The following is a 12,536-nucleotide window of genomic DNA, read 5'->3' as shown; positions in this document are numbered from 1 at the left end:
GTCTGCCCCAGATTGATACAGGTAGTATAATACTGCCGGTGACCAGCCCTTCATGGTTTCCACCAGATTCAATTAAAGGGGAACTATAGCAAAAATGAAAATATATCCACTTCATCTCACTGATATAAGAAACATTATCTAATAAGTTCCATCTCCCTCTCAGCAATCTCTCTTCATTTTCTCTTCATGCAGGAGTCACATTTTAACAGTTAGGCCTAATCCAGCCTTTGGGGGGGTCTCCTTTTGCCTAGAAGATATAATAAAGCCCACACTTTTCCTATATGGAGTCATTTATTTGTTTAGCCTTTACTTGTGCTAGTGTCAGTTATTTGATTTAGCTGTCATACATCTGCTTGGAGATGAAGCCCCCAAAAGACATACCTCTCAGAATCTGACCCTGACTCCTGCATAAGGGAGACAAGCTGCTTATAGGCAGATAATGATGAGTAACATGATTAGTTCAGAAATGGCACAGAATTACCACAACATTTCTATTTGATTATGGGAAGGGAAGAAGGAGATCAGAGAGTGGACATGAGTGGAAGGAGTTGGAAGAAGAGAACATCAGGATGGGAAGAAGGAGAACAGAGAGTGGACATGAGGGGAAGGCGTTGGAAGAAGAGAACATCAGAATGGGAAGAAGGAGAACAGAGAGTGGACATGAGGGGAAGGAGTTGAAAGAAGAGAACATCAGGATGGGAAGAAGGAGAACAGAGAGTGGACATGAGGGGAAGGAGTTGGAAGAAGAGAACATCAGAATGGGAAGAAGGAGATCAGAGAGTGTACATGAGGGGAAGGAGTTGGAAGAAGAGAACATCAGGATGGGAAGAAGGAGATCAGAGAGTCGACATGAGAGGAAGGCGTTGGAAGAAGAGAACATCAGGATGGTAAGAAGGAGAACAGAGAGTGGACATGAGGGGAAGGAGTTGAAAGAAGAGAACATCAGAATGGGAAGAAGGAGATCAGAGAGTGGACATGAGGGGAAGGGGATGGAAGAAGAGAACATCAGGATGGGAAGAAGGAGAACAGAGAGTGGACATGAGGGGAAGGGGATGGAAGAAGAGAACATCAGGATGGGAAGAAGGAGAACAGAGAGTGGACATGAGGGGAAGGAGTTGGAAGAAGAGAACATCAGAATGGGAAGAAGGAGAACAGAGAGTGGACATGAGGGGAAGGAGTTGAAAGAAGAGAACATCAGGATGGGAAGAAGGAGAACAGAGAGTGGACATGAGGGGAAGGGGATGGAAGAAGAGAACATCAGAATGGGAAGAAGGAGATCAGAGAGTGTACATGAGGGGAAGGAGTTGGAAGAAGAGAACATCAGGATGGGAAGAAGGAGATCAGAGAGTCGACATGAGAGGAAGGCGTTGGAAGAAGAGAACATCAGGATGGTAAGAAGGAGAACAGAGAGTGGACATGAGGGGAAGGAGTTGAAAGAAGAGAACATCAGAATGGGAAGAAGGAGATCAGAGAGTGGACATGAGGGGAAGGGGATGGAAGAAGAGAACATCAGGATGGGAAGAAGGAGAACAGAGAGTGGACATGAGGGGAAGGGGATGGAAGAAGAGAACATCAGGATGGGAAGAAGGAGATCAGAGAGTGGACATGAGGGAAAGGCATGGAAGAAGAAACACGGGATGGGAAGAAGGAAATCAGAGAGTGGACATGAGGGCAAGGAGTTGGAAGAAGAGAACATCAGAATGGGAAGAAGGAGAACAGAGAGTGGACATGAGGGGAAGGAGATGGAAGAAGAGAACAACAGAATGGGAAGAAGGAGATCAGAGAGTGGACATGAGGGGAAGGAGTTGGAAGAAGAGAACATCAGGATGGAAAGAAGGAGAACAGAGAGTGGACATGAGGGGAAGGAGATGGAAGAAGAGAACATCAGAATGGGAAGAAGGAGATCAGAGAGTGGACATGAGGGGAAGGAGTTGGAAGAAGAGAACATCAGAATGGGAAGAAGGAGAACAGAGAGTGGACATGAGGGGAAGGAGATGGAAGAAAAGAACATCAGAATGGGAAGAAGGAGAACAGAGAGTGGACATGAGGGGAAGGAGATGGAAGAAGAGAACATCAGAATGGGAAGAAGGAGATCAGAGAGTGGACATGAGGGGAAGGAGTTGGAAGAAGAGAACATCAGGATGGGAAGAAGGAGATCAGAGAGTGGACATGAGGGGAAGGAGTTGGAAGAAGAGAACATCAGGATGGGAAGAAGGAGATCAGAGAGTGGACATGAGGGGAAGGAGTTGGAAGAAGAGAACATCAGAATGGGAAGAAGGAGAACAGAGAGTGGACATGAGGGGAAGGAGTTGGAAGAAGAGAACATCAGGATGGGAAGAAGGAGATCAGAGAGTGGACATAAGGGGAAGGCGTTGGAAGAAGAGACACAGGGATGGAAAGAAGGAGATCAGAGAGTGGACATGAGGGGAAGGCATTGGAAGAAGAGACACAGGGATGGGGAGAAGTAGATCAGAGAGTGGACATGAGGGGAATGCGTTGGGAGAAGAGACACAGGGATGGGGAGAAGTAGATCAGAGAGTGATCATAAGGGGAAGGAGTTGGAAGAAGAGAACATCAGAGAGTGGACATAAGGGGAAGGAGTTGGAAGAAGAGAACATCAGGATGGGAAGAAGGAGAACAGAGAGTGGAGATAAGGGGATGCAATTGGAAGAAATTAGCCTGGAGGTACAGATAAAAGCAAAAGAGAGCACAGATGGTGGGAAGGAGTGTGAGGGAGGTGGAAATTGTGTGGCAGTGAATTTGGTTTTTGATTTCTGTAAGTTTATTGATGTCAGAGAGGACCTGGGGGTAGATAATGCCACATTCTTCTTTAGAGTCTGTGAATGATTTTCTATATTTACTTTGAAAGAGGAAACTCTGTGGCCGCCACATTGCTACCAATACAAATCCACATGTAGGTAGATATGGCTGTGAGATTCAGTGAAGGCCACCGATATGTTCTTAGGAAAGCAACTTACGGCAGTAAATCAGGTACATGTGCTGGGCTCTGACATTCTCCATATGAAGGACATCAATACAAGAGGTTCACTGTGTCTGACCAGTATTTCTACATGAGACAGACAGACAACTTACAGTATCAAACACTGAATACCCGCCGCGTGGTTCTTAGGAGCCGGCGCCATCTTTGATTCCTAGGGTGCGCGCCTCTTAAAGGTACAGGCATTGACGCACGTTTAGGCGCGAACTTTGACCGTATTTAAGGCCCATTCTGACCCCCAGGCCAGCGCCCGTGATAGAACTTGTTCTAGTGGTTTTTCTGAGCCTTGTGTGTCTGTCTTTGAAATTCTGATCTGATTATCCTTGTTTGACCCAGCCTGTTCCTGACTACTCTGCATTCTGGATCCTGACCCTTGCCTGCCTACGACAACTCTTCCTGCTTAACCCTTTGTTTGATCACCCGGTTTGACCCTTTGCCTGTCTGACGATTCTGATATCCACCAGCCTCCACCCAGTCTGTCTGACCATCCTTCTGCCTAATCCTCTTGTACCGTGACCTTCAGCCCAAAAGACTCTGCTAACTGCCGTGCCCCTTTACCAGCCAGAACATCTCGCCTTGTACCTCTCGTTAAGTCCAGGTGGCACCCAAGTAATCTGAGGGCTCCTCCTCCCGAAGCCCAATGGTGGTCACACTACTGGTGAAGCCGAGACCAGGGTGCTTGGCACTTGTTCTGGTATTGGGTGCCGGTCGTGGCAACGGGTTACTGAGTTGTTGAAGCAAATGTATCCAGTAATTAGTGTTAATGAAAATAAGCATTTAACTCGTTTGCTGGCAGTTGCCCAAATGCCTGACAAGCAAAACACTGTAATAAAATGCAAGATGTCCAATAAATCTCCCAGTAGTTGCTACTAAATCAGTTAAATATCATGTAAAGTGCCCCACCCAGGAGCAGCCCCAGTTGTACAGGAGAAAAACACAATCACACAACAAGTGCAGCTCAATGACCAACCGCATGGCAGCACTGGGGCCCTGGCTGTAATTCTCTCTCATTATCTCTGATGAATTGTTAATAGGTTATTGGTAAAATGTTGAGTCTTTCGGTGAGTATTTATGGTGAGTAGACAATGAGTATTTATGGCGAGTAGACAGTGAGTATTTATGGCGAGTAGACAGTGAGTATTTATGGCGAGTAGACAGTGAGTATTTATGGCGAGTAGACAGTGAGTATTTATGGCGAGAGACAGTGAGTATTTATGGCGAGTAGACAGTGAGTATTTATGGCGAGTAGACAGTGAGTATTTATGGCGAGTAGACAGTGAGTATTTATGGCGAGTAGACAGTGAGTATTTATGGCGAGTAGACAGTGAGTATTTATGGCGAGTAGACAGTGAGTATTTATGGCGAGTAGACAGTGAGTATTTATGGCGAGTAGACAGTGAGTATTTATGGCGAGTAGACAGTGAGTATTTATGGCGAGTAGACAGTGAGTATTTTATGGCGAGTAGACAGTGAGTATTTATGGCGAGTAGACAGTGAGTATTTATGGCGAGTAGACAGTGAGTATTTATGGCGAGTAGACAGTGAGTATTTATGGCGAGTAGACAGTGAGTATTTATGGCGAGTAGACAGTGAGTATTTATGGCGAGTAGACAGTGAGTATTTATGGCGAGTAGACAGTGAGTATTTATGGCGAGTAGACAGTGAGTATTTATGGCGAGTAGACAGTGAGTATTTATGGCGAGTAGACAGTGAGTATTTATGGCGAGTAGACAGTGAGTATTTATGGCGAGTAGACAGTGAGTATTTATGGCGAGTAGACAGTGAGTATTTATGGCGAGTAGACAGTGAGTATTTATGGCGAGTAGACAGTGAGTATTTATGGCGAGTAGACAGTGAGTATTTATGGCGAGTAGACAGTGAGTATTTATGGCGAGTAGACAGTGAGTATTTATGGCGAGTAGACAGTGAGTATTTATGGCGAGTAGACAGTGAGTATTTATGGAGAGTAGACAGTGAGTAATTTATGGGAGTAGACAGTGAGTATTTATGGCGAGTAAGACAGTGAGTATTTATGGCGAGTAGACAGTGAGGTATTTTTGGCGAGTAGACAGTGAGTATTTTTGGCGAGTAGACAGTGAGTATTTATGGAGAGTAGACAGTGAGTATTTATGGCGAGAGACAGTGAGTATTTTTACTGGCGAGTAACAGTGAGTATTTTTTCGGCGAGTGACAGTGGAGTATTTTGGCGAGTAGACAGTGAGTATTTATGGAGAGTAAACAGTGAGTATTTATGGTGAGTAGACAGTGAGTATTTATGGCGAGTAGACAGTGAGTATTTATGACGAGTAGACAGTGAGTATTTTTCGCGAGTAGACAGTGAGTATTTTTGGCGAGTAGACAGTGAGTATTTATGGAGAGTAGACAGTGAGTATTTATGGTGAGTAGACAGTGAGTATTTATGGTGAGTAGACAGTGAGTATTTATGGCGAGTAGACAGTGAGTATTTTTCGCGAGTAGACAGTGAGTATTTTTGGCGAGTAGACAGTGAGTATTTATGGTGAGTAGACAGTGAGTATTTATGGCGAGTAGACAGTGAGTATTTATGACGAGTAGACAGTGAGTAGGTGGGTTTTAGTTCATATCATTTGTTATTTATAAAACTGACAGACTTAAAGGAACATTTCAGTGTGAAAATAAAACTGGGTAAATTGTTACACTGAACAATTCCTTTAAAGGTATAAAAATGGCACAATAATAATAAATGAGCCACTCACACTGTGGGATGGGGATATATAGTAGGTAGATGAGCTTGTTAGGTACATGTGTAACTAAAGGCAAGTGCCAGGGAAGTCATATTCAATCCCCACTCCAGCAGACACAGGAGCCTCATATACTAAAGGTCAGAGAGCAACACTTAACCCTTGACTTGATAATAAGGATTCTTGCATTTCTACACAACTGAACACAGGGAGGTGCTTGTCCTTCTCTGATCCCAAATGAAAGTTTTCTGAGTTATCAGAGGAGCAAGTAAATGAGCAGCTCAAACACCTTCTCCATTTCACTGTAGGACTTTCCTGTGCAACTGGAATCTCTGTCCCCAGCAATGAACTAGACTGGAATAGTCACACATTAAAGGGCCACAGTTTACTACTAGTGAAACACTTACAATACTGCACTATTAGCCCCAATAAATATTTTTGCACTTGTAATTAATTGGGTATATATATATATAAAATGGCCTGCCTTCATTATATTTCAGCTCTAAGTAAAAGCTGATCATCAGGTTCAGTATAATCAAAGTATTGAGTCAAGAGGGTCGGTCTCATTGATGTTTGGAGCATTTGCAGCAGTGCCATCATCCAAGGAGCATTGTCTCTAATGTTAATTCTCGCCTCATGCTCCCCCTAGTGGCAGTGTGTAGGAATAGGATCATTGCTGAAATGTGCGGTTAAAACGAGATCAATGAATAACAGTAATGAATAGTAACAGCAACAAATAGTAACCCTTTGTTGGAAGCTTTATACTGTTCTGTAACCAGGATTGGTTTTATTGTAGGGCACAAGTATTGTGGTTTTCTTTTGCAAAAGCAAAGTATAGAAGTGGGGAGTAAATGTGCCCCATTATATTCAGACTTCTATACTGTAGGTCCTTGTGCAAGAGGCACGTGTATGGGGTTCAGAGAGCTATAAAAGTCACATATTTATATATATATATATATATATATATATATATATATATATATATATATACACACAAGATACATTGCTCATATAGGGTCAGAGCTTGTTGGAGGAGCCCATTAAATATCTACATGTTGAGTGCGTATTGTAGTGTGTGAACAGGACTACTACTAGGATAGGAGCTCCGGCCCAGGGTTTTAGGTAAGTAAATCCAATCACAAGTGGAAGAAGACTTTCCTTCTCCTTTAACGGGTTTATTAACAGGAACAAACTAGTAGAAATATTGTCAGTGGCTTCAGGTAAAATAGACAAATGGCTAATTCCCTCCTGAGATTAAAGTGCTGCTCACGGGGATTCTCAGCGTTGGCTCTTGTATTTTGGTTCCCAACTCACCCACTGATGTCCCTGAGCTACTGCTTCACATTCCACGGGGTATTAACCCCACGATTTCTCCTCATTGGAGCGACAGCGGCTCTCTAACTCTCCTGAGCTTTCCTCATGCTCCTAGAGCGACTATAATTAATCTTACTAGCACTATCTACCCTAACAGAACTTAAAGGACAAAAAAAGTTAAACTAATGAAGTAGGTAGAAATGTTGTACATTTGAGTTTTGTGCTTCTGTACCAGCCCAAGGCAACCACAGCCCTTTAGCAGTAAAGATCTGTGTCTCCAAAGATGCCCCAGTAGCTCCCCATCTTCTTTTCTGCTGATTCACTGATTCACATGCTCTGTGCTGCTGTCACTTACTGAGCTTAGGGAGCCACTCACAATATACAGTACACATAGAATAGAAATGTCACAATATAAGGCTGATTAGTAATTAATACACATAATTACTACATGGCAGCACAGAAACCAGTGCAATTAGCATCAGAATTGAATAATCAGCAAACCTGTAGCATCAGCTTATATTACAGCCAGGGAAGCTCATTTTCTGCTGGATAATTAGTGACGAGCCCTAAGCTTAGCTTCTCAACAGCCAATCAGAGCCCACTGAGCATGTGAGTGTCACAGACACTTTCCAAGATGGTGACCCCCTGTGACAAGTTTGAAGTCCTGGATCATTGCTGCTATTGACAAGCTCAAACTTTAGCCTCGTGCAATAAGTTCACTATAGAAAATATGGTATTTTTAGCCATATTAATTTTTAGGGTTTAGTTCTCCTTTAAACAACTGAACCCTGGACCTGTATCAGCCTCACAGAGAGGTGAGATCCCAAGAAAGACCCCAATCACATGGGCCTAAACCCCTAGTGGGTAACCCTTGTCTAAAGTAAATCCCAGTGGAAGGGGAGACATAGCTGCCTGGCTACACACAAGAACCACCTAGGTGTCCAATTACAAAGGGGAACTGCCGGAGTTACTATACCTGAACTTAGTCCCTACATAGACGTAAGTGCAGAATGAGGGAACATAGAGAGACGGCTATAGCCCACTGGTAGGAATGGCCTCTGACAGGCTTCTAGTTGCCACATTAGCTGCATAAAGAATATCCCAAAGGGTCAGTAACTCATAGAGCGAAAAGAAATTGCTCGACAGATTCCTCAATGGATGTTCTGTTAGAAAAGCTTTAGTGAGACGGGAGCAGCACCTTTTAGGGTCAGATTCAGGGAGATTAGTTACCCGGCAACAATTCTTCTTTTCTTTGGGGCGACCAGGCTCCGATTTGTGGTGAGGCCACATAGGCCCGGGCCTAGGACGACACATTTTTCGGGGGCGGGATGTCGTCCAGCCTCTCTATGGGGAGCACTGGGGATTCGCTACTCCTCCGGGGCTCCGGCGCTTGCACGCTATCGCTCTAGCGCCTGTGCGACTAATCTCCCCAAACTGCCTTCCCACCAGCTACAATGTAAATCGTCGGTGGGACGGCACTCGGAGCCCTTCATTTTCCACAGTTGCCTCACAAGGAAACTTCGGACGACTTTGGAAAACAAATCGATCCAAGTCCCATGTCGCCGTCGATTTACATTGTAGCCGGCGGGGAGGCAATTTGGGGAGATTAGTCGTCCCCAAGAAGAGGAGATTTGTCACCGGGCGACTAATCTCCCCAAATCTTAATGGAGTTAAAAATCCTTTATTTAGAAATGGCTCAGACCAAACACAGCAACGTTTCAAGTCGTTCCCCGTCACTTGGACTTTCTTTTAAACTTAATAAAACAGCGACATCTGTTGGACATAAAGTATCACAGGAGCAATAACCATTTTATATATTTAACAAACTTTAGTCAATGCGGCCACTGGAAAGGGAAACTTTTCTTCATTATTGTGCGTTTGTCACAAATATCTGTAAAATCAAAATGATTCAAATTAGGATCAAATCCAAATCAATTAAAAATTCATACTCTCTGTTCAGCCCATTTGGGACTAGTGTTTGTAAGTACTAAGTGGAGTCACGCAAACATAGTAAATCCCAGTGGGATTCTAGTGACTATATGGCCGGTGACATTTGGAGACAGATATAAGGACCCCCTATGGGTAGGGCCACATTGCTCCCTTGATTCCTTTGTCAAATATAATAATTTATGTTCCCCACATATTAAATTCCCAATACACGTCAGTGAGGTTGAGATTCCTCATTGGGACACTAGGGTTTACACATCGCCTGATAATTTACTAACTGACCTGTTCACTAAACGACTACAACTCCTTCCACCCAGCTCAGGTTAAAAAATCATTACCCAAATCACAATTTCCACGGGTGATAATTTCGTTCTCCAACTCCTTTATGAGCCCAACAGAGATTAGAAGTGGAGCAATGCAACCGGGAGAATGTGTTACTAGGACTCTGCACCATTTGTTTCCACGTAGAGTAACATTACTCACAAGTTACTAACATCTTGCACAAACATTGGGGTGGGATTCCAAATGGTTTAAATCACCCCCTTTGTTGTTTTACAAAACGGCCAAACCATAGGGTCTAGGCTGTACAATCAGACCCGGTTGTAAATAAGAAAACACAACAGTTGTATCAATTGCCTGAATTCTAATTGCTGCGCAAATTGTTTGAAAGGCCCACGCGTCCACCCAGTGTCGGACTGGCCCGGCGGGATACCGGGAAAATACCCGGTGGGCCCTGACCCTAGTGGGCCCCGCCGGGCCAGTCCCCCTCTCCCAAACAGTTTTTTAAAAATAATAAAAAAAAATTCGGCGCATAGCAGCGCCATTTGCGCATGCACGCCGTTCCCGTTTGCGCATGCGCAGTGCGCCGTCTGGGCGCTGAGCAGGGATTCGCCTAACAAGTAGGTAGCGGGGGCCAGAGGGGGGCCCTGGACACCAGTCCCGGTGGGCCCCGGACCCCCCAGTCCGACCCTGCGTTCACCATCCATGTATTAACATAAATACACTAGTTCCACTATGTTTGCTGTAGATGTAATTAAGTGTCCCTGTGGGTTACAGTATGTGGCTTAGATTAAAGTCCTGCGTGGGTCCATTTTTTGGAACCCGTACCCAACCCAGACCCGCAAACTGCAATCTGCAACCCGCACTCTTACTCGCTTGGACCCGCTACCCACAAGTACCTTATCCGCAACCCGGACCCGCTGTCATTGTAAACCGGAAGTGACATCATCAAGTAGACATAAGGATACTGAAGAATTTGCCATGTTAGAGTCAAAAATGGTGAAAAAATTAGGAAAGATAGAGAAGATGATTGTTGAAACTAAACAAAGAAAATTTAAAAGAGATAGAGAGGATTTCAGTGTTGGGAATATAAAGTTTTGGAACAAAGAAAAAAAGCCCAAAGACCAGACTAGGATTGTTTCAGATATACAACAAACTGAAACAACAAGACAAACTACTTATGATCCTAAAAAAACAATAATAAAAAATACCCCTAAAACGAATCAAACCAAAAAAATTAACGATAGTCCAAGGAATGATTTTTTAGGGGCAAGACCCAAAAAACCCTACAAGGACAAGGAAGTAAAGAGAGAAATAAATTATCCACACAGGGTCACGGGGGGGAACAACCGAACACATGGCACCGGAACAACACAAGGGGGGACACGAGACGTCAAACTATAATAGGGAACAATCACTATTGGAGAACACAAGGGGGGACACGAGACGTCAAACTATAATAGGGAACAATCACTATTGGAGAACACAAGGGGGGACACGAGACGTCAAACTATAATAGGGAACAATCACTATTGGAGAACACAAGGGGGGACACGAGACGTCAAACTATAATAGGGAACAATCACTATTGGAGAACACAAGGGGGGACACGAGACGTCAAACTATAATAGGGAACAATCACTATTGGAGAACACAAGGGGGGGCACACGGGCAGGAAAGAAACATGAGGTAAGAAAGATAAAAAATGGGATTTATAACTTAAGTGGTAGAATTCTCACACAAGAAGAAGAAAGAGTGTTAAAGAAAGGTCTAACATTTGCACCTACAAGTAAAGTTAACAAGTTTGAGATGTATATAGACACTGAAAAATTTATAAGAAAAATTATGTTAAAAAAAACATTTGCACGAGATGATCAAATTATGAAAAACGACACTAGTCTTAGTGATAATCAAAAGGATAAAACAGGATAATTTTATACTTCCCTAAAAAAGAAGTCCAATTATATTCCCCATATTGAAAAAGGACAGTATATTAAATATATGAAGAGATAGTAAAGAAAGATCTTGAGGCTTTACAAGAGAGATAGACACAAAAACGGAATAAGAAAAAGTTAAACTTAACGAAAAGAGAACAAATAGCGGTAGAAAACCTCAGGAGAGATGATAGTTTAGTTATCAAAGCGGCAGATAAGGGAGGAGGGACTGTGATTATGGATAGGGAACATTATACACAAATGTGTCAACATTTATTAGACGATAGCGAAACATATAAAAAATTAGACATTAACCCCATGGAAATTTTTAATCAGAAATTGCACCTCCTATTGGATGGAGCTAAAACATCAGGCTTACTCAATGAAACAGAATGGAGATATCTGAAGATACTACACCCAACGTTGCCGGAACTATATTGCCCACCAAAAATACACAAAGATCAAACGAACCCTCCGGGAAGGCCCATCATATCAGGAATCAATTCACCCACGAGTAATTTATCACAATATCTAGACAACATGTTACAAAAATATGTGCTAAAATTACCCACATATGTGAAAGACTCAACTGAAGTAATTAGAGTAATGCAAGACTTAAAATGGGAACCAAATATGTTGGGCGTCAAGTCCTTCTACACATCAATTAGACACAGTCAAGGCCTTAAAGCCACAGCTCACTTCTTGGAAGGAGACAGTGAAATCCCGATCCCCCAAAAGGAGTTTATCTTAAAGGGTATTGAATTTATATTACAACATAACTTTTTCTGGTTTCAGGGCAAGTATTATTTACAACTATGTGGGACCGCCATGGGTACGAGATTCGCCCCCAGCTATGCGAATTTGCCTATGGGTTATTGGGAGGAATGCCATGTTTTCCCATACCTTAAAGGGATACTGTCATGGGAAAAAATTTTTTTTTCAAAATCAATCATTTAATAGTGTTGCTCCAGCAGAATTTTGCACTGAAATCCATTTCTCAAAAGAGCAAACAGATTTTTTTATATTCAATTTTGAAATCTGACATGGGGCTAGACATTTTGTCAATTTCCCAGCTGCCCCAAGTCATGTGACTTGTGCTCTGATAAACTTCAATCACTCTTTACTGCTGTACTGCAAGTTGGAGTGATACCACCCCCCCTCTTTCTCCCCCCCCAGCAGCCAAACAACAGAACAATGGGAAGGTAACCAGATAACAGCTCCCTAACACAAGATAACAGCTGCCTGGTAGATCTAAGAACAGCACTCAATAGTAAAATCCAGGTCCCACTGAGACACATTCAGTTACATTGAGTAGGAGAAACAGCAGCCTGCCAGAAAGCATTT

The 12,536-nt window shown here is 43.2% G+C and overlaps 1 protein-coding gene across 1 annotated transcript; it reads left to right on the top strand.

Annotated features, from left to right (window-relative positions):
- The first annotated feature begins 569 nt into the window (after positions 1 to 569).
- LOC121402060 (repetin-like) lies at positions 570 to 2,468 on the top strand. Its single transcript, XM_041587795.1, has one exon. The coding sequence runs from the start codon at positions 570 to 572 to the stop codon at positions 2,466 to 2,468; it is 1,899 nt and encodes a 632-aa protein (XP_041443729.1).
- Positions 2,469 to 12,536: the final 10,068 nt, after the last annotated feature.

This window comes from Xenopus laevis, chromosome 3S (assembly GCF_017654675.1).
Source record: "Xenopus laevis strain J_2021 chromosome 3S, Xenopus_laevis_v10.1, whole genome shotgun sequence".
In the NCBI taxonomy this organism is placed as follows: Eukaryota; Metazoa; Chordata; class Amphibia; order Anura; family Pipidae; genus Xenopus; species Xenopus laevis.
The sequence above is the reverse complement of the archived record's forward strand: the minus strand, read 5'-3'. Positions and strand labels throughout refer to the sequence as shown.